General features: G+C 47.9%; 1 protein-coding gene across 3 annotated transcripts in view; it reads left to right on the plus strand.

Moving 5' to 3' along the window:
• The window catches only part of OPA3 (outer mitochondrial membrane lipid metabolism regulator OPA3), a 67,968-nt gene that overhangs the window by 32,559 nt on the left and 9,497 nt on the right, over positions 1 to 25,912 (plus strand). Inside the window, exon 2 of one of the 3 annotated variants that reach the window (XM_059906115.1) lies at positions 10,505 to 14,014. The exons of the other annotated variants lie outside the window; for them this stretch is intronic. Within the exon in view, the coding sequence (XP_059762098.1) occupies positions 10,505 to 10,941 (437 nt within the window). The 3' untranslated portion in view covers positions 10,942 to 14,014. Of the gene's footprint in view, positions 1 to 10,504; positions 14,015 to 25,912 lie in introns of those variants that run through there. 3 annotated transcript variants of the gene reach the window in all.

The following is a 25,912-nucleotide window of genomic DNA, read 5'->3' on the forward strand; positions in this document are numbered from 1 at the left end:
CTAGAGCCCATGCTCTGCAACAAGAGAGGCCACCGCAATGAGAGGCCCATGCACCGCAACAAAGAGTAGCCCCCGCTCGCCACAACTAGAGAAAGCCCACGCACAGCAATGAAGACCCAACGCAGCCATAAATAAATAAATAAATAAATAAAACAAAGAAATTTTTAAAAAATAAAATAAAAGCAAAAGTAAATAAATGGGGTCTAATTAAACTTAAAAGTTTTTGCTCAGCAAAGGAAACCACTGACAAAACCAAAAGACAACCTATGGAATGGGAGAAGGTATTTGCAAACAATGCAACCGACAAGGGGTTAATATCCAAAATATATAAATGACTCATACAACTCTATATTTTTTTTAAAAATCAAAAATCAAAAAATGGACAGAAGACTTGAATAGACATTTTTCCAAAGAAGACATACAAATGGTTAACAAGCATATGAAAAGATGCCCAACATCACTAATTATTAGAGAAATGCAAATCAAAACCACAATGAAGTATCACCTCACACCTGTCAGAATGGCTACCATTTTTTTATATATAAATTTATTTTATTTATTTATTTTTGGCTGCATTGGTCTTTCATTGCTGTGCACGGGCTTTCTCTAGTTGCAACGAGCAAGGGCTGCTCTCTGTTGTGGTGCGTGGTCTTCTCATTGCGGTGGCTTCTCTTGTTGCAAAGCACGAGCTCTAGGCAAGTGGGCTTCAGTAGTTGTAGCACACGGGCTCAGTAGTTGTGGCTCGCGGGATCTAGAGTGCAGGCTTCAGTAGTTGTGGCGCACGGGCTTAGTTGCTCCACAGCAGGTGGGATCTTCACAGACCAGGGATCGAACCTGTGTCCCCTGCATTGGCAGGTGGATTCTTAACCACTGCGCCACCAGGGAAGTCCCCAGAATAGCTATCATTAAAAAATCTATAAATAGCAAGCATTGGAGATGATGTGGAGAAAAGGGAACCCTTTTACACTGTTGTGGGAATAAAATAGTATGAAAGTTCCTTAAAAAATTAAAAATAGAGCTGTAGATGATCCAGCAGTTCTACTCCTAGGCACATATCTGGAAAAAATGAAAACACTAATTTGGAAAGATACATGCACTCCAGTGTTCATAGCAGCACTATTTTACAATAGCCAAGACATGGAAGCAACCCAAGTGCCCATCAACAGACGGTTGTGATTCTTCTGGGAAGAAGAGGGACCTCAGTCCTTGTCTTCTTTGAAGAAGGAATTCAGCAAAGAGACCAAGATTGTGAAACAGATAAAGCATTTAATACAAGCAAAGTACGTGTGGAAGAACACACGGGAGAACTTGGAGTGAGTTGCGTGCCAATAGGAAGGATTTAAGTTGCTTGTATCGGGGCAGTTTTCCGGGTTGCCTCTGGCCAATCATCTCGCCTGTGTCCATATTTGGTCTGACTCAGGGTCCTTCCCAGTGTGCACGCGCATCTCTCAGTGAAGGTGGATTCCAGGGTGAAGGTTTCTGGGAGGTTGGCAGGACAAATCCTGAGCTGGTGCCTCCTCCCTCCCTTTTTCCCTCCCCTAGACTGAGGACCTTCCCTGTGCATGTGTCAGGCCGGGAAATCCCCTTTACCACAAGCATGAGAAGAATGTAGTCGCTTTGGCTTTTACCCAGGCAAGGCCCAATACTCCTGATGGTATCTGATCTCAAAGTATCAGCAGGAGACCTCTTGGAGCTGTTCAGCCTGGGGCCTCATCTATCTCCTACCTCAGCTGGATTAAAAAGATGTGAGATATATATGTATGTGTGTGCGTGTGTGTATGTATAATGGAATATTACCTGGCCATAAAAAATAATGAAGTAGTGCCATTTGCAGCTCCATGGATGAACCTAGAGAATATTATGCTTACTGAAATAAGTCGGAAAGATAAATACGATATGATATCACCTATATGTAGAATCTAAAAAATAATACAAATGAATGTATATGCAAAACAGAAACAGACACACAGATATAGAAAACAAACTGGTTACCAAAGGGGAGAGGGAAGTGGGAAGGGACAAATTAGGGGTATGGAATTAACAGATACAAACTATATATAAAATAGGTAAGCAACAAGGATGTACTGTATAGCACAGGGAATTATACACATTATCGTGTAATAAACTATAATGGAGTATAATCTATCACTATGCTGTTCACCTGAAACTAACACAAAATTGTAAATCAACATACTTCAATTCAAAAAAAAGTAGAAGTGAAGGTAGCAGTATGCCATGTGGTATTATGTTGTAAGTTTCAGCAGGGTGGCTAAGGGCAGATAAACAGGTTAGGTGAGTCCTGCCTTTTCCTTGGCTAAAGCAACCTGTTAAGTTCTCTCCCCCTTGGGAAGAGCAGCATTCTCAACTCCTCAGAGATAGAGTAAACATCAAACTTTAGTTAAGATATAAACTTCGAAACAGACAACGTTTTGACAAAATTTGGATGCTTATCGTGACTAAATACGGTTAATTTGAGGAAACCTGAAAGAAAGCTGAGCCGTGCATCCACTCATTAAACTTTCCCCGAGTGCCTTCTCGATGCCCAGTGCTGGGCTGGGCATTTCTGGGAACCTGCCCTTAAGGAGCTACAGTCTAGCCTCCAGGCAGTGATAAAAGAGTTCCCTTGAAGCAGGGAGAGGCCAGAGGCCTCAAGGATCTTAAAAACAGTGAAACCAAAAAAAAAACAACAACAGTGAAACCAGCCTTTTTGGTGAAAGGTCAAACAAGGCTGGGTGAAACATATTTCTATACCCATTTTAGAAGCAAGGAGTTCTGCATCCATATTCTTTTTTTTAAATTCAACCTAGAATAAACAGCATCATGATGAGGGAAGCCCAGGGAGCTTTGGGAACCTAGAGGACGTGTCTGACGCAGCCTAGGTATCAGAGAGGGCTTCCTAGAGGAAGGGACACTCCAGGTGAGACCTCAAAGATGAATTGGGGCACAGTGGGAAAAGAGGAGTGGGGGAATGGTATCCCAGGCAGAGGTGAATTTAGGTGTGAGATGGAAGGGAGAGCAGAACGGGCCTGGGCCCAGCCCTTGCAGAGCGCATGATCCAGTGGGGGAGACAGATCTGTCACCAGTGACACCCAAGATTGATCAGGGTTGGGATGTTGGAGCCCAGGGAGCTAAGGATGCCCAGAGTGGGCATCTGACCTAGTCCTGAAGAAGGAAATACCTGAGACGCACCTTGAAGAACACCTAGGAGTTAGCAGGCATTTAGTAGAGGAAATCAACAAAATCAAAAGATGGTTCTTTGAAAAGATTAATACTACTCAAGGGGAAAAACACAAATTTCCATTAAAAGGGATGAAAAATGACACATTAATTCAGATCCTAATTCTAGGATGACAAGAGGATATTATGATCAACTTTAGCCAAAAAATTTGGCAATGTAGAGGAAATGGACAATTTCCTTGAAAAACACAATTAACAATATTGACACAAGAAAAAATAGAGAATCTGAATAGCCCTATATCTGTTAGAGACATTGAATCTATAATTTAAAACCTTCCCATAAAGAAAACCACAGGCTCAGACGGCTTCACTGCTAAATTCTTCCAAACATTTAAGCAAGAAAAATGTCATTACCCAAATTCTTCTAAATAATAGAGGAAGTGGAACACTTCCTTATTCATTTTATGAGTCCAGTAGAATACTGATACAACAACCTAACAGAGTCATTACAAGAAAGGAAAATTTTAGGCCAAGATCTCTTCTGAACATGGATTCAGATATCCTAAACAAAAATATTAGCAAATAGAATCCAGCATTAAATAAGAAAGATAATAAATTATGACCTAGTGGGATTTATTCCAAGACTACAAGGTTGGTCTAGCATTTGAAAAGCAATCAGATATGTGTGGGTCTAGTTTTGGACAGTCTGTTCTTTCCCAGTCTTCTATTTGTCCATCCTGGTACCAATACTATCTTGTCTTAATTACTTTAGCTTTGTAGTTAGCCTTGAAATCTGATAGTGTAAATCTTCAAACTTTGCTCTTCTTTAAATTTTTCTATTCTTAGGACCTCTGCATTTCCCCTAAATTTTAGGATCAACTTGTTCCCAACAACAGAAAAACTCATTAAGATGTTTATTGCGATAGTCTGGGTGATGCAATGCCCTGTGATTCAGCAGTTTCACTCCTGGGAAACCTTTCTACTCTAGGCTCCCTAAATGCCCCTCAGTGGGGTATGGATGAATGAACCACATGGCAACACAGTGGATCTCACAGACATATTGCTGAGCAAAAGAAGTCAGACCAGAAAGAGTACAAATGATCTATCAGGAAGAAGACAGAATAGGATTTAAAGAGAACATATCATCTATTATAAGAGGTCAGAATAGTGACATTAAGGGTACTGACTGGAAGAGGGCTTGAAAGTGGGAGCCATTTGGAGTGTGGGAATGTTCTAGATCTTGATCTAGGTGATGCCTACATATTAAAAAATTATCCAGCTCTGCACTTAACATTTGTGTACTTTGTATAAGTTATATTTTACTAAAAAGGAAAAAAAAGAATGGATATAGGGAGGTCACTGGAAGGAAAGTCATTTACATAACTCAGTTGTATTTCTATATACCAGCCCCAACCAAATTGAAAATGAAATTTAAAATACCATGACAGGGAATTCCCTGGCGGTCCAGTGGTTAGGACTCTGCACTTTGCAGGGGGCACGGGTTCGATCCCTGGTGGGGGAACTAAAATCCTGCAAGCCAGCGGCGCAGCCAAAAAAAAAAAAAAATACCATGAAGAATAATGGCAAAAAATATCATTACCTAGTAATAAGTAAAACCAAAGAGGTGTAAGACTTGCAGAGAAAATGAGAGGCTAAGTGGGGAGAGATACCACATTCGTGGATTGAAAGACTCAGTGTTAGGAAGATGTCACTGTCCTGAAAATGATCTGTAGACTCAGCGGAATTCCAACCAAAACTTAGGACAGTGGCTTTCAACCTTTTGACCATGTTCCAGTCACACACATATTTGTACAGTCACACACAAAACAAGACCAAAAGTTTTGTGAAACAGTACTTTCCTTGAGTACTTAAGATTGGCTTTGATGTTTTATTTTCTTTTTGTTGTTGTTGTATCTGTGAGCTTGGCTTGTTGTTGTTTTTATAAATTTATTTATTTACTTATTTATTTTTGTCTGCGTTGGGTCTTCGTTGCTGTGCGCGGGCTTTCTCTAGTTGTGGCGAGCAGGGGCTACTCTTTGTTGCGGTGCACAGGCTTCTCATTGCAGTGGTTCTCTTGTTGCGGAGCACGGGCTCTAGACACGGGGGCTTCAGTAGTTGTGGCTCACGGGCTCAGTAGTTGTGGCACACGGGCTCTAGAGCGCAGGCTCAGTAGTTGTGGCGCACGGGCTCAGTAGTTGTGGCGCACGGGCTTAGTTGCTCTGCGGCATGTGGGATCTTCCTGGACCAGGGCTTGAACCCGTGTCCCCTGCATTGGCAGGCGGATTCTTAACCACTGAGCCACCAGGGAAGTCCCTGTTGTTGTCGTTTTTTTAATTCCACATATAAGTGAGATCATATGGTATTTGTCTTTCTCTGACTTATTTCACTTAGCGTAATGCCCTCAAAGTCCATTGAATATTTTCTGTTATGTTGCAGGAAGGGGGACCCCTTCCAGGGCCTGAGAGTGGGCTCTTGTCTAACATTTGGAAATGAATTGTCCGAGGAGACACACGTGCTGACAAAGCAAAAGACTTTATTGGGAGGGGGCGCCTGGGCAGAGAGCAGCAGGGTAAGGGAACCCAGGAGAACTGCTCCGCCACGTGGCTCGCAGTCTCAGGTTATATGGTGATGGGGTTAGCTTCCAGGTTGTCTCTGGCCAATCACTCTGACTCAGGGTCCTTCCTGGTGGCGCGCATCTCTCAGCCAAGATGGATTTCAGTGAGGAGGATTCTGGGAGGTTGGCAGGACATATTGTGTCCTCCGTCTTCCTTTTGACCCCTCCTGGGTTAGCTGTACAAGACATACTGTGGGCTGGCGTGTCCTCCCTCCTTTCAGCCCCTCCTGAATTCTCCCAGTTAGTTTTCGGTGGCAGCACCTCATTCTTTATCAGAACCTCGTGTTGCGAGACAGCTCACGCAAGTGGTTATCACCGTGCCCGGCCGGGGCTGGCGGTTTCAGTCAGCGGTTCCCTAACAATTATATTCTTGATTGTATTTTTAATGCTGGTTTGTGCAACCACGTTGATCTCATGACCCACTCATGGGACAAGATCTGCAGTTTGAGAACTGTCATGCGAGGGAAGATCAAGTCATCCTAGAAAATCATTGTTCAGCTGCGAGGAAACTGACGTGCTCTGTGGAGTAAGGGTAGAGAAGCTGTCTGACCTTGATCCTGAGGACACAGCAAGGCGTCCAGGTGCTTCCTCCAGGCGGCCCCTCCCTAACGCAGCCCATCACAGGGGCTCCTTTCTAGCTTAGTCACATCACACTGAACAGTGTTTCCACGATTGTCACCTTGTATGTGCCATTTGTTTTCATGTTTCTGACTTAGCTGATGCACAGAGTACAAGGGGCCGTATTATAGCCACCGAACAGCCTGTATGTTAAATCCTGATCATGTGAAAGGTTGGTCTGGCCTAGGGAGACGTGGAGGGTGGAGAGGGGAAGCGGGGCTGCTCGTTTCCTCCCTGGCCATGTTGGGAGCTGAGGGAGATGGTGAAAAGAGTGTAAATACAAGAATAAGAAATATACAAATGTACAAATCGTTTGTAGGAATGGGGAGCGGAGGGTCCAGGGAAAGACAGGCTGCATGGGGAGGAACTGGTGGGGCCGAGGGACCAACAGGAGATAATTGTATAAATACAAGCAAATTTCCAGCTGGAAAACTCAGAAATAGAGATGAGCAACGTATGCTTATTATCAGAAGTCAAGGAGAGGATGCTGGGAGACGAAAAGGCCTGTTAGGGCGAGATTTAGAGGTATGTTTGAGGGATCAGGACTAGGTGGGGGGACTACTTTGGCTATTTTCTTTTTTGTTCCAACTACTTTTTTTTTTTTTTTGGCCGTGTTGCTCGGCATGTGGGATCTTAGTTCCCCGACCAGGGATTGAACCCACGCCCTCAGCAGTGAAATTGCGGAGTCCTAACCACCGGACCGCCAGGGAATTCCTGGCTTTTAATTTTTTTTTTTTTTTTAAATATGTGGTTTAACACAAAGTTTGAATGCAAAGTTAATTTTTTTTTAAATATTAATTAATTAATTAATTAATTTTGGCTGTGCTGGGTCTTCGTTTCTGTGCGAGGGCTTTCTCCAGTTGCAGCAATTAGGGGCCACTCTTCATCGCAGTGCGCGGGCCTCTCACTATCGCGGCCTCTCTTGTTTCGGAGCACAGGCTCCAGACGCGCAGGCTCAGTAGTTGTGGCTCATGGGCCCATTTGCTCCGCGGCATGTGGGATCTTCCCAGACCAGGGCTCGAACCCGTGTCCCCTGCATTGGCAGGCAGACTCTCAATCACTGCGCCAACAGGGAAGCCCCTGGCTTTTAATTTTATAGTTTGAGTACTTGATTTTCATGCAGTGCGTTACTTTTATTAGTGAAAAGAATGGTAGTCTTTTGGGTTTTTGTTGTCTTTTACCCAGCTCCTGATTACTGCATGGAGGACAGTTGCAGGGGGTGAGGCCGGGGCTGGCAGATGGGGAGGAAGCTGGGGCAGGGACCCATTGACGCAGTCAACGAGATGTACTGAGCACCATCTGTGTGCCTGGCCTGGCTCTGGACAGGGCTAGGGACACAGCCATGACTGTGAAAGCCCTGGGCCCACCTCGTGGGGCTCACAATCCAGCGCGGAGACGGAGTGCAAACAACTGGCTGGATGACAGGATCATTCCCAGTTGTGATAGGCGCTTTGAAAGGAATACACAGACTGATGGGAGGGCTGGAGGGTCCCTGAATAGGGAGGTCAAGAAGGGGACATTGGTCAGAGCCGGGACAGAGCCTGGACCAGAACAGTGGAAGCGGGTGTGGCGTTAAGAGGCAGCAGGGGCTTCCCCGGTGGCGCAGTGGTTGAGAATCCGCCTGCCAGTGCAGGGGACACGGGTTCGAGCCCTGGTCTGGGAAGATCCCACATGCCGCAGAGCAACTGGGCCCGTGAGCCACAACTACTGAGCCTGCGCATCTGGAGCCTGTGCTCCGCAACAAGAGAGGCCGCGATAGTGAGAGGCCCGCGCACCGCGATGAAGAGTGGTCCCCGCTCGCCGCAACTAGAGAAAGCCCTCGCACAGAAACGAAGACCCAACACAGCCATAAATAAATAAATAAATAATTAAAAAAAAAAAAAAAAAAAAGAGGCAGCAGGGCTGGTGTGTGGGCATCATCTCCCCTTACGGAGGAGCCTCAAAGTGGACTGCCATCACCCACACAGTAGGTGGCAGAGCCCCACGCGGACCTCAGGATGACCTGACGCTGGGACCTCAGTGTGGGAGGGTTCTTCGCAGCCTGGACCCCAGGAACCCCACAGCACCAGGGCCTACGTAACAATTAGTAGTAATGGTGACCGCGGCAGCTGGCATACTGAGAGGGCCCTGGATACACTCCTCGGATCTTACCACCGGCTCCAGGCAGAGCTTCTCAAACATTTTTCTACTTAAAAAAAAATTTTTTTTTCATGAAAACACACAAAAAAATTTTTTAAATTTTACTCCTTTAAAAAATTGAAAAGTTGTATACCCTCTAGTGCATTTTCAAGTTGACAGCTAAAACTTCTGTTCATAAGTTCAAGTACCTGCAAAGGATATATTGGGTTGGCCAAAAAGTTGTGTAACATCTTATGGGAGGGCTTCCCTGGTGGCTCAGTGGTTAAGAATCCGCCTGTCAGTACAGAGGACACGGGTTCGAGCCCTGGTCCAGGAAGATCCCACATGCGTTGGAGCAACTAAGCCCGTGCGCCACAACTACTGAGCCTGCGCTCTAGAGCCCGCGAGCCACAACTACTGAGCCCGCGTGCCACAACTACTGAAGCCCGCGCACCTAGAGCCCATGCTCCGCAGCAAGAGAAGCCACCGCAATGAGAAGCCTGCGCACCACAACTAAGAGTAGCCCCAGCTCGCCGCAACTAGAGAAAGCCTGCACACAGCAACAAAGACCCAACGCAGCCAAAAATTAATTGATTAATTAAAAACAAACAAACAAACATCTTATGGAAAAACCCAAACGAACTTTTTCGCCAGCCCGGTAATTTCTGGTGCGTTAAGAATACTGAAATTTTTAAGCACCTGGACCATCCTTTCTTTGAAGTATCTAATGCAATCCACATACTCTTGTGATGTGGTGCCTGCCAATGTCCAGTTTATAAGAAAACAAAATGAGCAAGCTCTTCTTTTACAGTCGGAAATTTTACATTGTTCCTTTTTGTCCTTGAACTTATATTTACAGTTCCGTTCCCCACAGAATTCTATCTAATAAATGATGTGTCAGCAATCAAAATACGTACAGAAATTCAATTTTTAATTTGTTTAATTTCCTGAGACCATAAGATTCTAAATGTTAAAATATTTCCTCCTGGATTGAATTACCTTTAAAATTATTAGTCCACAATTAATTTAAAACATTTTATATTTTATGCATTTTCATGGATAATTATTAAACGTGAAAAGTAAAATGATAGGTAGGAAATGAATCTCCAAATGAGCTAGAAAACAGGGGATCCCCAATAATCCCATGTATCCTTGGATGAATGTTAACTATTACAGGAGTGAGTCAGGGTTCAGCATCAATTCGGCCTTGGTTTCTGAGACTCAAATGCTGAGAATCTCCCTTCACAAAGCAACAGCTGGGCAAGCAAGTTTTTGTTCCCGCAGCATCCGTCACCTCTGAGCTTCTTCCAAGGCATGTGCCCAAAACCTCACCGTGAAAAGCTCACAATTCTTACTAGCTCCATCTTCAGGGCCGGTGAAGATCTCGGATGGGAGGCACCGGACTTGCAAAGAGGGTTGGTCACCCTGTGCTCACAGTCGTGTAGCATCGATTCCTACATTTCTGTTGCCCTTTCTTTGGATCCAGGAGGTCCCTCTCCGTTGCAGCCCTGATTTTGCATTTGGGGAAGGTCTGGAAAGAAAGGGGGTCTGCCTTCTTGGCAGTGGGTGGGGCGACGGTGCCGGGGGAGGTGGCTCGAGGGACAAGCAGAACGAGCTAAGCTTCCAGCAGTTGACCCTTTCTTTACACCTTCCTGGGAGTTTGCAGCCTGCGAGCGCCTAGTGACCTTCCGGGGGCTTGGTCCCCAGTCTCAGGACCTCCCCTCTGGGGCAGAGTTTCTCATTCCTGGCTCCTTGCCAGAATTTTCTGGGAAACTTAAAAAGATGCTGTGAAGTTCACCCCAGGTGGGGTGACTGGCATTCCTGGGACCAAGCCAGGTGCAGGGGTCTTATTTAAAGTGCGCCCTGGTGATTTTGGCTGCTGTGTCCCCATTTCTCCCACCTGGACACCAAGGCGTGGAGGGGCGGGGTTGGCAGGGGGCTCCCAGTGCATGACCTGACCCCTCTCTTCCCCCGCAGTGTACCACTGGGTGGAGATGCGGACCAAGATGCGCATCATGGGCTTCCGGGGCACGCTCATCAAGCCGCTGAACGAGGAGGCGGCCGCCGAGCTGGGCGCCGAGCTGCTGGGCGAGGCCACCATCTTCATCGTGGGCGGCGGCTGCCTGGTGCTGGAGTACTGGCGCCACCAGACGCACCAGCGTCACAAGGAAGAGGAGCAGCGCGCCGCCTGGGACGCGATGCAGGACGAGGTGGGCCGCCTGGCGCTGGCGCTGGAGGCCCTGCAGGCGCAGGTGCAGGCGGCGCCGCCGCGGGGCGCCCTGGAGGAGCTGCAGGCGCAGATGCAAGAGGTGCGCGCCCAGCTCTGCGCCCCGGACCCGCCGCCCGCGCCCCAGGCAGAGCCCACGTCCCGGGAAGTGTCCTCATCCAAGGAAAAGGAGCCTGCCGAAGCCTGAACTTAGACGTGGCCCTGTGCGCCCTGATGTGGCCTTCTCCCTGCGTTACCCTACCTGTGCTGGCCCAGTGGAAACCACCGGGATGTGGATGGAACTTGGATTAGGTCACCCCATACTGACCCGTGGTACCTTCCACTGCGACCAGCCCCCAGCAGGTGAAGCGTTCCAACATAGCCCCCTCCAGCCTCTAGCTCATTTGGTACAGTCCGCAGTGCTGTCTCTCCAGCCCACTCCAAACCACACAGACCTGTGGGGTCCCAGCCAGCAGGACACCATGCTCACTCCTCTGGCAGAAGAAAACATGGAACCGGACTTGAGCCAAATCAACCTATCAGCCCTCCATTTACTCATCAGTGTTACTTTTCCCTGGGACTCTCAGCCTTTACATCGGAATACCTCCTTCCCTTTGTCAGTTGGTACAGGCTGTCGTAAGGAAACGCAGTGTCTTTCAGTGAGCTGCTGCCTCTCCCACCTTCTAAGGTGGGCTTTCTCTGGGCATCACTCCTCTTATGAGGGAAAAAAAAAGGGATCTTGGCTTGCAGTTGATCCATCAAATATTACACCTTTCACCTTAACCTGATCCGTGGTACCTTCCCCTGAGACACTCAAATGGAATATTCCAACAGAACCCCCCTCATCCTTCAGTCTACGGCACAACCCACTGGAATGGCTATGCGGGGTCTTCTGGTAATGCCCTACCAACCCTGCTTCTGGTGGAAAATTTGATCCTGTCTGTGGCTAGTCTGACCTGTCTTTCAGCCTCAGCCCCCTGTTAACCTGTCCTCAGTGTCCCTGGGCCTTTCCTGACGTGTCCTTTCCTACCATCCCCACTGTCTTCTTCAGTGGCCTCTCTCAGGGGACTGCCGGCCGTGATCACAGCCCCCATGTTCCATCAAATCTATAGATCTCTGTGCTATTGCCTTCCTTCCCTGCGGCTCTGGACTGGTCCAACTGTCCCCCTCCTGCCTCCATAATCCCCTCTATCCCACTGGGCTAGGCCACCAGTTGGTCTTACCTTTGTTATTTAGTTTCCAGGGCTGCCATAACAAATGACCACAAACTCGGTGGCTTAAAACAACAGTTTATTCTTTCACAGTTCTGGAGGCCAGAGATCTGAAATCAAGGTGTTTGCAGGGTCACGCTCCCTCCACAGGCTCTAGGGGAGGATCCTTCCTTGCCTCTTCAGCTTCTGTTGACCTCAGGCATTCCTTGGCTTGTGGCCCCCTATCTCCAGTCTCTGCCTCCATCTTCACCTGGCCTTCTTTTGCTCTCTGTCTCTTGTAAAGACTCCTGTCATTGGATTTAGGGCTTACCCTAAATCTAGGATTATTTCACTTCGAAATCCTTAACTGAATTACATCTACAAAGACCCTTTTTCCACATAAGCTCCCATAACTTTCCCTGGGTTAGGATGTGGACACATCTTTTGGTGGGCCACCATTCAACCCACTACACCTCCCCACCCCAGGAGTACGCTGGGACTCCTGCCAACCCCGTGGGACATTCAGGGAACCACAAGGGTGAGAGGAACAGTCCAGGAACCACCATTCATTACCTGGAGTCTCTTCCAGGACCCACCTCTGAAGCAGGAGGGGTCTGGGCCCCACCAGTCTGCATTCTGTCTTTCAGACTGTAGATGTTTCCCAATTAAAAGAGCCTTGGAGAGAGGAAGTCATCTGAAGGATGTGTCAGAGAATCATGATCTGATCTCCAAAATGAGTACAAGCCTCATTAAAATTAGGAGAGAAGCTGAGAGAGTTCTGATGGGGGTGAGTGGTAGAGCATCATCCAAGATGGGGAAACTGAGGCCCAGCGGAAGCAAAGGGACTTGCCCAAGGCCAACAAGCCAGTGAGGTGATGAAGCGGTAAGAGCAGAGTCAGGGAGGGAGATGGAGAAGGGATGCAGGGTGCTTGAGGGTACTAGTACAGGGCAAGGAGGAAGACGAGAGGGAGGTGGATTACTGGGAGAGGGGCAAGAGACCTCTACACAGAGGCCAAAGGCACCCCAGGGGCAGCACTGAGAGTGGGGGGACACAGTCCTCTGTCAGAACAGCCCCAGATTACACCCAAGATCTTAGCATTTAATGAATGAGGTTAGATCCATTCCACCTGGGCCCATTTCCCAGCAGCTATAGGTGAAGTGGGAGGGGCCAGCTTTCTCTCCCGTCCTCCCTCACCTCACTTCCCCAGCGGAGTGAAAATACTCTGGACCCAAGACCTACCCAGATAAAAAACCAAGAAACCAGGGTTCTGAAACAACATCTTAATTCCTTCTAGAAGAGCCCCCTCTGATGTAGAGGGAGCTGAGGGAGGTGGGCCCCAGGTAGGGGTGTCTTTAAAATTGGAAGTGACTTGAGTGGGTTAAATGACGAGGGGAAGAAGGCAAGAGACAGAGCTACCACTGGATGATGAGGTGATTGATGGAGCCGGGTGGGCAGGCTTAGTGCCTGTTGCCATGGTTACCCCAGGGCAGTCCACTCTGGCACTGACACATCTCTGGAGCACGGGTTGCTGGAGGCCAGGCACTGTTTTACTGCCCTCCCCACATCATGTCAGTGTCAATGACCCATCTCGTCAGTAAGGTGTGGTCATTATCAAAATAGGTGGAGTTTATTGAGCTCTGGTTAGGTGCGGGGCACTGTTCTAAGTGCTTTACATAGTCCCCATAAGATTTTCTTTGTTGCCTTGATGAGGAAACCGAGGCACAGAGAGGGAAAATCACCTACCCAAGGTCACACAGGCAGGGAAGAAGCAGAGGTGGGGTGTGAAGACGGGCAGTCTGGGTCAGAACCCGTAACCCCTGCGCCATCCTGACCCTGACGTCGTGCTGCTCTCACATCTCCGAGACTCAAAACTCAGCCCTGACGTGTACTTACGTGTGGCGAGACCTCGTGGGATGCATCCGCTTCACCCACTGGGTGGGGGTGGGGTCAGCATGTGTGGAAGTGGAAAGAGTCCCCTCTCAAAATGCACAAGGCCAGAGGATGCTTCATCGCTCTGGTTTCCTGCTAGCTAAAATTTTGTATACATTTGTGACTTGGGGAGAGGGGTTAGAATAAATTTGTAATCCAAATTGGTTGTCTTCAAGTTGATGCATTTTTTCCCCATATTTAAAAAAAGCCCCGTTAACCTGAGAAAAAATATCCTTCGTTTATTATTTCATTCAAGAAACTGTCACCGATGGGACTTCCCTGGTGGCGCAGTGGTTAGGACTCCACGCTCCCAATGCAGGGGGCCCGGGTTTGATCCCTGGTTGGGGAACTAGATCCCACATGCATGCCACAATTATGGAGCCGGCGAGCCTCAACTAAGGAGCCCACCTGCTGCAACTAAGACCTGGCGCAACCAAATAAATAAATAAATATTTTTTTTAAAAAACCAAAAAACTGTCTGAGGTGCCCACCATGTTCTGTGCAGTGCTGGGGTCCCAGCCGTGACCGAGACCGCCCCAACCCTGCCCTCGTGGGGGCTCACAGTTCAGTGGGGGGACGGATGCACATACAGACATTTCTTTTCCAGTGTTACCTGCCCTGTGGTTATTTGGGAAGAAGGGACCAGGCTGAATCCCAACTCCTCCCCTCCTGAGGGACTCAGGGCTTTAGGGCATTAAAAAACAGAAACTCTTCAACACTGGCTCTCAAAAGCCTCATAGGATGTCCCAAGGGCTCTGCTTCTCCTATCCCCTGGCAGGCCCCATTGTCCCCTGTGCTGCTTTCCCTGTTGGGAAGACCCTTGCCTGGGGAGAGCCACCCCAGGAGAAGATGGACTTCGTAAAGCCTCCATATGAGCCATTGGCCCATATGGTCATCTCTAAGCTGGCCACTGGTCCTGTGACTCCAGGCCGGGGTCCCCCAGCCCCAGTAGACAGAGGGAGAGAAGCACGTCCAGAGGAGAATCCAGAGGGCATCTTCCACCCGCTCGCTAGACAAATGTTGACCGAGCACCTGCTGTGTGCCTGGCCCCATTCTAGTAGCTGGGAGGAACAAGACAAGGTCACCGCCACCACGGAGCCAACATCTAGTGCGGGGAAGCAGACAATAAAGAAAAAAAGAAAAATGATCCAGTGTCGGGGTGATGAGGGCTGAGAAGACAGAGTTCGGGAGTGATAGGGATGGCTGATTTCGATCAGGTGCTCAGGGAGCAGGTGACACTGGAGAGGAGCTGCCAGAGAGTGTTGTTAGGATCTACAGAGGCCCCGAGGCAGGTGTGGGGATCAGCCTTTCCCTGGAACGGCGGGAGGATCTGCTATCAGAATTGAGCCGGGGTTAGCGGACCAAGGGCCTGGCGCTGCCTGTCTTTGGGAACAAAGATTTATTGGGACATAGCCACACCCATGTGTTTATGTATATTTTTTATGGCTGCTTTTGCACGGCAATGACAGATTTGAGTCATTTGCGGTAAGTACCACATGGCCTTCAAAGATGCAAATATTTACTGTCAAGGCCTTTCCGTAAAGAGTTTACGGACCCTAGAACAGAGTAAGCAAGGGGAGAAGGATGGGCGAAGGGCTCAGGAGCACAAAGGCTGGCCCCCTTTTGCCTCAGTTGGCACAGCTCTGGAGGGTCTTACCAGCTCCGATGCCCCATCGGGTGGCCTCTTGGCCCTCCCTGCCCGCTCCCGCTTCAGTCACTCCCCACCCACAGGAGCTACTCCCTGGAGACGCTGCTATAACCCTGCTGTTCGAAGATCTCAGAGTCTCCCCCTCAGTCTACGGCAGCAAGGCACCATGAGACACATAGTTTATATAGTCTACCATATTCATATTTATATAATAATTCACAATTCACCCTATATACGTAGGATAAACGCTGTGTAATTCATGCATTATGTGACATAATGGAATATAATGCCACATATAATGGAATATAAAAAATTTTTTTGTGTAATGTGTCACATGACATTATATATGCCATGTTGTGTGTGATGTGTATATATATTTACCACTGGAATGAAAATTTCGCCAAATAACTACCTTTAATATGTGCAGTGCAGTTTGATATTTCCTGTTGTATCGCATTTCATGAAGAAAAACTACAGCTGTATATATATATATCATATATACCTAATTATGTATCATAACCATATAAAATCTATTGTGTGTATTATATAACACATGATAATATATATTAGCATCATATATATCATATATTAATATCATATATTACATATCTTGTTAGAACAAAAGTTTCGCTAAACAATAATTGCCCTTACCGTGTGCAGTGCACTCTGTTACTTTCTATTCACTTTTATTCTATTTAATAAAGAAAAGCATACACATATGTATGGATTATACAAACCTACATAAAGTGGACTGCCTTGGGCCACGGCAAAGACTTCGGCTTTTTTTTTTTTTTTTTAATGTTTTGCTTATCTCTTTAAATTTTTTTAAAAAATTTATTTATTTATTTATGGCTGTGTTTGGGTCTTCGTTTCTGTGCGAGGGCTTTCTCCAGTTGTGGCAAGTGGGGGCCACTCTTCATCGCAGTGTGCGGGCCTCTCAGTATCGCGGCCTCTCTTGTTGCAGAGCACAGGCTCCAGACGCGCAGGCTCAGTAATTGTGGCCCATGGACCCAGCTGCTCCGCGGCATGTGGGATCTTCCCAGACCAGGGCTCGAACCCGTGTCCCCTGCATTGGCAGGTGGATTCTTAACCACTGCGCCACCAGGGAAGCCCCAAGACTTTGGCTTTTACTGTGGGGTGAGCGGGAGCCACGGGAGGTGCTCTGAGCAGAAGAGAGATGTGAGCTGGCTTAGTTTTAACAGGATCCCCAGACGCACTATGCGGGGGCAAAGGTGGAAGCCGCCTGCCCAGTGAAGAGGCAGCTGTGATTGTCCAAGCGGGAGGCGATAGTGGCTGGACCAGGCGGAGACAGTGGAGGTAGACAGAAGTGGGATTCTGGGCATATTAATATATCAAAGATGGAGCAGACAGGATTTACTGAGTGATGGGAGGTGGGGAGTCATTGATGGCTTCAAGGTTTTTGCTCTGTGTATGGACAAGGGACATACTGGTGCTGAGATGGTGAGGCTGCAGCAGAACCAGTGTGAGGAGATATGGACAGCCTTGCCCTTCCCTAGCCCCTGGTCGCCTCAGATTTGGGAGCCCTCTGGCAGGCTTTGGTTATTTGTTCTGAATTGCAGCCGGCGGGGGCTGGAAAGACAGTCCTGGCCTCTCTCCTCGCGCTGTGAAACTGACATTCTTTATCTCGCCGGCGCCTCCATCAGGGCACGCTACTGGAGTCCATCTGGGACGTCCTGGAGGAAAGAGGCAACTGGAGGTGGTGGGCTCGGACTTGGGACTCTGGTCTTAGGGCTCCCCTCACCCCCTGGAATGTCAGCGCCCAGGCCAGGCTTCCCAGGGGCGCCTCCACCAGGTAAGGGCTGATATGGACCTGGGGGCTGGGGTACCGCGGGCTCTGTCACGTCCAAGATGCCTGCCTCACTCGGAGGCCACATCCTTGTGCCTTGATACTTATTATTTTTTGATAGTCTCTTCCTAGAGTTCAGCCATTCCAGAGAAACCAAAGTCCCCTCCCTGAAAGGAATCCTGTCTCTGGTTTGGGGGCAATGTTGGCAGAACCCTTTTGGGAGTGATCTGGCCATGCCACCTTTGTGGGCACGGACGCTGTCCCCCTCTTCCCTCTTGCGACAGTGAGCGATCTGCACACACCTCTCTGGCCAGCATGAACGTTTCCTCAGGGAGATGCCAAGTGCTGAAAGAACCCCATACGTTACAAACATTTATAGTTAGTATAATAATGCCCCCTAAAAGCTCTGCGAAGTGTCAGAGGAACTGTCAACACTTGCAATTATCAAACTTAAAAATTTTTCAACCCAAACAAGTGCACAGTGGAATTTCATTATTCTTTTAATTTGCATTTTCTTGTTTTACCTTTAGGCTGAGCATCTTTTTGGCCATTTATTGGACGTTTGTTCTGCTTTTGAAAAATGCCTGTTTTCATTGTCTGAAATTAATGTTCGTTTCTGGTGTGTTTTGTCCTACTGAAGTTTCTTTCATTTTTAAGTAACTGAATCTATGAGTCTTTTTTCTTTCAGGCACTTGTTTTTTCTGTCTTTATTTGAGAAGGGCTCCTCAACCCCAAGAATTTATATCTCCAACTCTCCCTTCTTCTAATATTTGTACTGACGTTTTCTTTGTGCTTGTCGTTCACTGAGCTTGTATTGCGTTGTGTTTTGGTTCCTAACGAGTATAAGGTTGGGATCTGCGTTCTTCAGTTTGCAAACGTATGGCTGGCTGACATCTCGAAGTGCATGGAGTGGCCCATCCTTTCCCTCCTCACCTGAGACTGTACAGCAGCGTTCACTATGTTCCCCGGACACAAGTACCTTTTTCTCAATCCTGTTCTGTCAACCGTTTGTCCGTCCTGCACCAACACCAGGTCTTTTGAATGCCAAGAGCTTGAAAATATTTTTTGGTCTCTTCAAGGCAACCTGCCAGTCTCGTTCTGATTTTCAAACTTATCTGAGTTATTCCTGTGCCTTTGCTCCTTGATATGCATTTTTGAAGATTAATAGACTTTACTTTTTGAGCAGTTTTAGGCTTATAGAAAAATGGAGCAGAAAATACAGAGAATTCCCACATATCCCCTCCCCCTATGGGCGCACATAGTTGCCCCTATTACTAACATCTTGCGTTAGTGTGTACATTTGTTACAATTGAGGAGCAAATATTGATATATTACTAAAGTCAGTAGTTTACATTAAGGTTCACTCTTGGTGTTGTATATTCCTCGGGTTTCGACAAATGTATAATGACATGTATCCACCATTATTATTATTATTTTTAAATTTTATTTATTTATTTTTGGCTGTGTTGGGTCTGTTGCTGCACGCAGGCTTTCTCTAGTTGCGGCGAGTGGGGTCTACTCTTCGTTGCAGTGCACGGACTTCTCATTGTGGTGACTTCTCTTGTTACGGAGAACAGGCTCTAGGTGCGCGGGCTTCAGTGGTTGTGGCACGCAGGCTCAGTAGTTGTGGCTCGCGGGCTCTAGAGCGCAGGCTCAGTAGTTGTGGCTCACGGGCTTAGTTGCTCCGTGGCATGTGGGATCTTCCCGGACCAGGGCTCGAACCCGTGTCCCCTGCATTGGCAGGCGGATTCTTAACCACTGTGCCACCAGGGAAGTCCACCTGTCCCCTCCTGTCTTGAGGGCACTGCCCAAAGTCGTGCCCACCAGAAACAGAGGATAGGCACTCAGCTTCCTGAGAGCAGAGAAGGGCAGGCAAGAGTAGAGAGGGGGTCTGGGAGCAGAGGGAAGTATCACAGCCCCAGCGTTCCCCAGCTTTCCAGGGGAGCATGAGACCAGGACACCCAACACCAACCAATCACGTGCAGTTACCTCATGTGGTCTTGCAGTTTGGGAGCTAAGGTCCTGGGCTTGGTGAGTCACACTCAAAGCATCGGGTTGGTTCCAAGGCTTCTGTCTCCCTTCCCAAGTGTGACTCAGATGGCAACAGCCCCCGGGACGGCAGGTGGATGAGCTGCCCTGCAACGTGGAATACTGCATGTGACTGCGAGTTAGTGCACGATTCCCACAGGGCGGGTGGGACGCGTGCTCCTGGGAGAAGTTCACTTTTGGATCCACAGAGGTTCCAATTCCTAGGAAGGAGATTGCTCTTGTTCTTTCCTGTTCTGTAACATCTGTTCATAAAATGTAATCAACCAGTAGGAAAAGAAGAAAGTCCCACATTTCTAACCACTTAATAGTACGATTTGCTTTTCATCAAAACCAGATGAGAGTGTGTGCCCATCAATATCAGGCTTGTTCCATCAAGCACGTCTTTTGCATGAGAACACACCCAAATCTAATCACCAGTCTTCATTTTATTCTGTAAAATACAGAGAAGAGAAAACTTGACACCCAGGCCACCACCAGCCCAGGTTCAGAGACAGGGCTTCCCCTGATCTTGGAAGTGTCTGGGGGACCCTTGAGGGGGGCAGCAGGCCTCAGTGCGGTGCAGTGGCCCTCCGGTGATTTCCACCTGGTTGTGACTTCCAGCAACCAGGAGCTGAGCCTCTTTTCCACCCCCATGCCTGCCTGCATTTGGAGTCGGCCACTCTTGTGAGACACGCAGGAGACTTCCCATCACACACATGTGGGCATCTGGGACCTGGAGCGGGGGAGGGGCTCAGAGGAGGGCAGGACACAGGAGGGGCTGCCCCTGACGTCACTCTTGGAACTGTGGGAAGGGACTTTGAAAGCCCCAGCCCCTCTCTGTGTGGATGAGAAGTTCTTGTGCATACCCTTCACCTGGTGGCAGGGAGACTGGGCCCAGAGAGGGCAGGACCCTTGTTTGAGGTCACACAGTGGGAAGCTGGAACGCAGCTAAGTTAATGGCACAGACGCCCTGTCCGGTAGCAGACAAGCCCCTCCACGGAGGGCAGAGTTCCCGGGAAAGAAGGAGAGAGAAAAGGGTCTCTGTGACCCCCCAGAGCAGAAAGGGAAGCCGCCGGCGGGGCCAGGACCTACCTAGGGTTTTCTAGGTGTATGTCCTGCAGTCTTCAGCCTCTGACTTTTCCGGGTTCATGGGGATGACCATGAACTTCCCCCGGGTTTGGCAGCACCTCTGCGTGAGGCGGTGGAAAGGGTAGAAGTCTCTGCAGCAGCTCCACTTCCGGTGCTTGGGGTCCAGCGCCACAGTGCCACAGAGCCGCCACGGCTCCTTTCTCACCACCAGCACCTCACCTGGGGGCCAGACACGGCTCAGCGGGAGGGCCTGGGCGGAGCGCCTCTGCCTGAGCCCTGCTCCCGTCCCTTATCCCCCTCGCATCCGTTCATTTTGTTTTTTTTCAGCTTGCAGGATCTTAGTTCGCCGACCAGGGATTGAACCCGGGACCTTGGCAGTGAAAGCTCGGAGTCCTAACCACCGGACTGCCAAGGAATTCCCTTTTCCCTTGTCTTTTGGGTTTTTTTTTTTCTTAAATACCTTTATGAAGATAGAATTCACATATCATATAATTCACCCATTTAAAGCATATAATTCAGTGGGTTTTAGTATATTTACAGGGTTGTGCAATCAGCACCATTTTGGAACATGTCCATCACCCTAAAAGGAAACCCCGTGTCCATTAGCACTTGCTCCCCATTTCCTCCGACCTCCCCACACCCCTCGGCCCTGGGCAGCCACCCGTCTACTTACTGTCTCTATAGATTTGTCTATTCCGGACACTGACCTCCCCATTTTCCATTTCCACCAGCAGTGTATAAGAGTTCTCACTTCCCCACATCCTTGCCAACCCGTGTTATCTGACTCTCTGATTACCCCATTCCCTAGTGAGTGGGAAGTCGTATCTCCTTGTGGTTCTGATTTGCATTTCCCTGCGTCCATTCATCCTTTACCCAGCGCTGATGTCCAACGTCCCATTCGCCTCTGTTCCCAGAGCAGTCATGACCCCTCTCCTCTGGCTGCCTCCTTCTCATCCGCATTCTTCCTGGCCCAGGGGCGTGGGTTGGGTGCTGAGCTCTCCAGCCCTCAGTGGTCTCCTGCCCTTGTGCGCAGGGTTACCAATCGCTCACCTTGGGCGCCCCAGTCACAACCAAAGAAGTACACTTACCTGGTTCTAGGGCTGCAACTAATGTCGCTGATGTTGCTTAGGCAAGTAGAGAAGAGAAGACGCGCTCGGTCAGGGTTTCAGCCCCATTCTCCCCCTCACCTCAGGCAATTAACTTCACCCCTCTGAGCCACACTTTTCCCATCTCTAAAATGGGATTGTCTGCTTCATGGGGGTGTCACCCAGAGTGAAAGTGGCTGTCAGGTAGTGGGGTTGAAATAAGGGATAATAGAAATGCTTCGCCAGCTGGGCCTGTGGTAGGATGGGACTCTTTATTTATTTATTTTTGGCCGCGCCGCGTGGCTTGCGGGATCTTAATTCCCCAACCAGGAATCGAACCCCGACCCTCACATTTCTCCTCCCTCCCGGGAAGCCCTCCCTACCCCCCTGCACCCATATTCAGCGCAAGGGGCTGGCATGGGAGATCCACACAGACGACCCCAGAACCCGGGGGTGGGAAGTGGGTCAGAATTCCACACTCAGGTTGGCGTTTCAGCTGATCAGGAGCACGGAGGTGGAAGTTGAGCCCCTCGCTGCTGCCCAGCCACCCCAGAGGGGTCAGACCCGTGCTCACCTTTAGAGGGATGGGGCCATCGCTGCAGGAATGGGAACCGCAGGAAGAAGAGAGCTGCAGGGGAGAGAGACGTGAGGGTTGGGGAGCTGGGCCGGAGGAGGAGGATGGTGGGGAGAGGCCTGTACCTGAGAAGATAAGGAGCCCAGATCCCCCGCTGACACTGGTCCTGGGCCCTGGCCTGCGTCTGGAGGCCCCTGGTTGGCACATGTTACGGAGGCCAACAGCACCTGGGGAAGACAGCTTCTGTCTTCTGCCCTCTGCCCTGCAAAGTCAATCACCAATGAGCTCCAGATGCAAGGAACTCCCTTGGTAATAAAGAATATATGTAGACGTTACTACAATTCCTAACACAACCCTTCAAAGTCATTCATAAATTCCTAAAGGATGGGTGTATGTTTGTGATGCTGATGGGATGACTCAGACCGAGCCAGTCACCAGAAAGACCTAGATGTAAGGTATAGATATAGAGGGCTGTGATTTTGTTTTTATTTTATTGAAGTATAGCTAATTTACAGTGTTGTGTGTGTTTCAGGTGTACAGCAAAGTGCTTCAGTTATATATATATATATATTTTTTTTCAGATTCTTTTCCATTATAGGTTATTACAAGATATTGAGTTTAGTTCCCTGTGCTATACAGTAGGTCCTTGTTGTTTACCTATTTTATATATATTAGTGTGTATGTGTGAATCCCAAACTCCTAATTTATCTCTGCCCCCTGCCCCCAGAGGGTTGTGATTTTATTTTATTTTATTTAAATAAATAAATTTATTAGTTGCGGTGTGTGGGGTTTTTAGTTGCAGCATGTGGACTTCTTAGTTGCAGCATACATGCGGGATCTAGTTCCCCGACCAGGGATTGAACCCGGGCCCCCCTGTATTGGGAGTGCAGAGCCCTAGCCACTGGACCACCAGGGAAGTCCCAGGTTGTGATTTTAAACTAGCTATATTGGGAGCTCTGGAGATTGAGTTCAGTCACTTGGCCGAAGATTTCATCACTCTTGATGAAACTGAGTGCTTCCTGGGTGGCAACCTGAGTCCTGTTCTGATTGCTGTTCTGATACAGGGAGAGAGCAAAGGAAGCTCTGTGTTCCCTCCTAGGCCTCACCCTCTGTACATCTTTTATAATAAAACTGTAATTGTAAGTATAACGTTTTCAGGGGGTTCTGTGAGTCATTCTAGCCAGTTATTGAATCTGAGAGAATTGTGAGCCCTGAATTTGCAGCCAGTGAGTCAGAAGTGAACATGGCCTGGGAAGCCCACTTGTGGCTGATGTCTGGAGTATGGGCAGTCTCGTGGGACTGAGCCCTTACCTTGTGGGGTGTGCACTAACTCTGGGTGATTACCATCAGGACCCTATTGCAGTACACCCAGTAGGTGTTGACCAGTTGGGGGTGAAATAGAGCAGTACCTAAACCAATTTCTCATTACAAAGTTACCTTTTCTTTTTAAACTGTGGCAAGACATACATAACATAAAATTCATCATTTTAACCATTTTTAAGTGTACAGTTCAGTGGCATTAAGTCCATTAAGTGTATTCACAATGTTGTGCAACCATCACCATCTATTTCCAGAACTCTTTCATCATTCCAGACAGAAACTCTTTGGCTCTTAAATAACCAAATTATCTGCAAATAGGGGCCTTATTCCCCTCTTCAGAAAGTAATTACAGGGATAATAAATTACTGCTATTCTTTAACTCTTTGAAGGGGAGGAACAAGGGGTTCTTCCGGAGGGAAGTGAGACAGAAAAGGAAGGAAGTCTTTACAGGGTATGTTAGTGAACATGTTACTTCTGTAAGTACCTGGGGCTCAGTCTTGCAGGGACCCTCCAAGAGACAGTGAATAAGGTACCCCAGAGTTTGCCCCCTCACCCCTCCAGGTTTCCCATGAGTTTTGAGTTTTAAGCTTAGAAGATGGACACATCACACACCAAACAGTGGCCCCACTTCTACTTGACCTGGAAGGCAGCATCAGGACGCCTTGGTGATTGGATGGAAAGGACCTTCCCAAACAGCCATGCTAGGCAGAGGGGTGTCCTCAGGGACCATGGGCTAAATCTTTGTGCATTCCATCCTTAGCTTCTTAAGAATAATTCCTGGAAATGACGCTGCTGGATCTGATCATGCATATGTTTTGAATTTTCCTCTTTGATTTAACAAACAAGTCATCAGTGTTCATAGGAGAAAACTTAAAAATCATAGACCACCACCAAACCCATCTCGCAGAAATAATCGGCTCCTACGTTTTGGAGTATTTTCCACACATACTATGTATTTGTTTGTTTGTTTGTTATTTATATTTCAGTTTTCCCCAATATTTTATTTGGAAAAATTCTCAAACCTACAGAACAATGGAAAGAAATACACAATCAACACCCAAGAGCCCTTACTGGATCCATCCCTTGTTCACACTGTGTCCTGTTTATGTCCTTCAAATATCTAGGTCTACATCTATACCCATGTTTATGTCTTCTATCATGCTGCTATAACCAAATACCATAGACTGGGTGGCTTAGACGACAGATATATATTTTCTCACATTCTGGAGGCTGGGAAGTCCAAGATCAAGGTGCTGGCAGATTCAGTTCCTGACGAGGACCCTTTTCCTGGCTTGCAGACGACCGCCTTCTCACTGTGTCCTCACAAGGCAAAGAGAGAGAGAGAGCCCTGGTGTCTCTTCCTCTTCTTATAAGGACACTAATCCCATCATGGGGTCCCTGCCCCCAAGACCTCATCTAAACCTAATTACCTCCCAAAGACCCCACTTTCAAACACCATCACATTGGGGGTAAGGGCTTTAACATATGGATTTGGGGGACACACAAACATTTTAGTCCATAACAGTTTACATCTATATCTTTGTCTCTATATATACACAGATTTTCTTGCTGAATCATTTGAAAGTAATTTGCAGATGCCATGGCACTTTGTCCTTAAATTTTTTTTTTTTTTTTTTTTTTTTGGCCATGCTGTGTGGCTTGCAGGATCTTAGTTCCCCGACCAGGGATCGAACCTGAGCCCTCGGCAGTGAAAACGCCAAGTCCTAACCACTGGACTGCCAGGGAATTCCCCATCCTTCAAAACTGAAGCAAGTGTCTTCTAAGAATAAGGACCTTCTCCCACATAATCCACAAACCACTATACACTAAGAAAATGATTAATAATTTCATAATGTCATTTAAGAAACTGCTTCTTTTCAAATTTCTCCAACAATGTCAAAATGTCTTTTGTAGATTTTTTTTTCCCCTCCAATCCAGGATCCAATCATGATCCACAAATTATATTTTATAGTCACATCTCTTTAATCTTTAAAAATCTAAGACAGTTCCTTAGCTCTTTTGGATTTTTATGACTTTGGGTTTTTGGAACTTCCAGCTCAGTTGCCCTGTAGCAAATGACCCACACTCTGGACCATAATTAGATTGAGAGTGAACATTTTCAGCAGGAAAACGATGTGTGTGGTGCTGTGTCTTTCCCTTGGCAACTCCATCAGGACACGATATCGGTGTGTCCCGTTTCTGATGATGCTGAGTTTGATCACTTGGTTCAGGTGATGACCACCAGGTCTGCCACTGGAAAAGTGCCCTTTGCCCTTTTGTAATTGGTCAGTAGTTTATTTATTCATTGATTGATTGATTCATTCATTCATTTATGTTTTTAGCAAATATTCCATGAATATCATCTCTGTGCCCAGTCCTGTGCTAGGCAGGACTGTGCTGGGGACACAGTGGTGACCAAGACACTCTGGATCCTGCCTTCTCGGGACTCCCAGGTCATGAGGGAGACAGTCCATCCACAGGTAGTGACGACCCAGAGTGCGTGGACCT

The sequence above is a fragment of the Balaenoptera ricei genome, chromosome 19 (genome assembly GCF_028023285.1).
Source record: "Balaenoptera ricei isolate mBalRic1 chromosome 19, mBalRic1.hap2, whole genome shotgun sequence".
Classification (NCBI taxonomy): domain Eukaryota; kingdom Metazoa; phylum Chordata; class Mammalia; order Artiodactyla; family Balaenopteridae; genus Balaenoptera; species Balaenoptera ricei.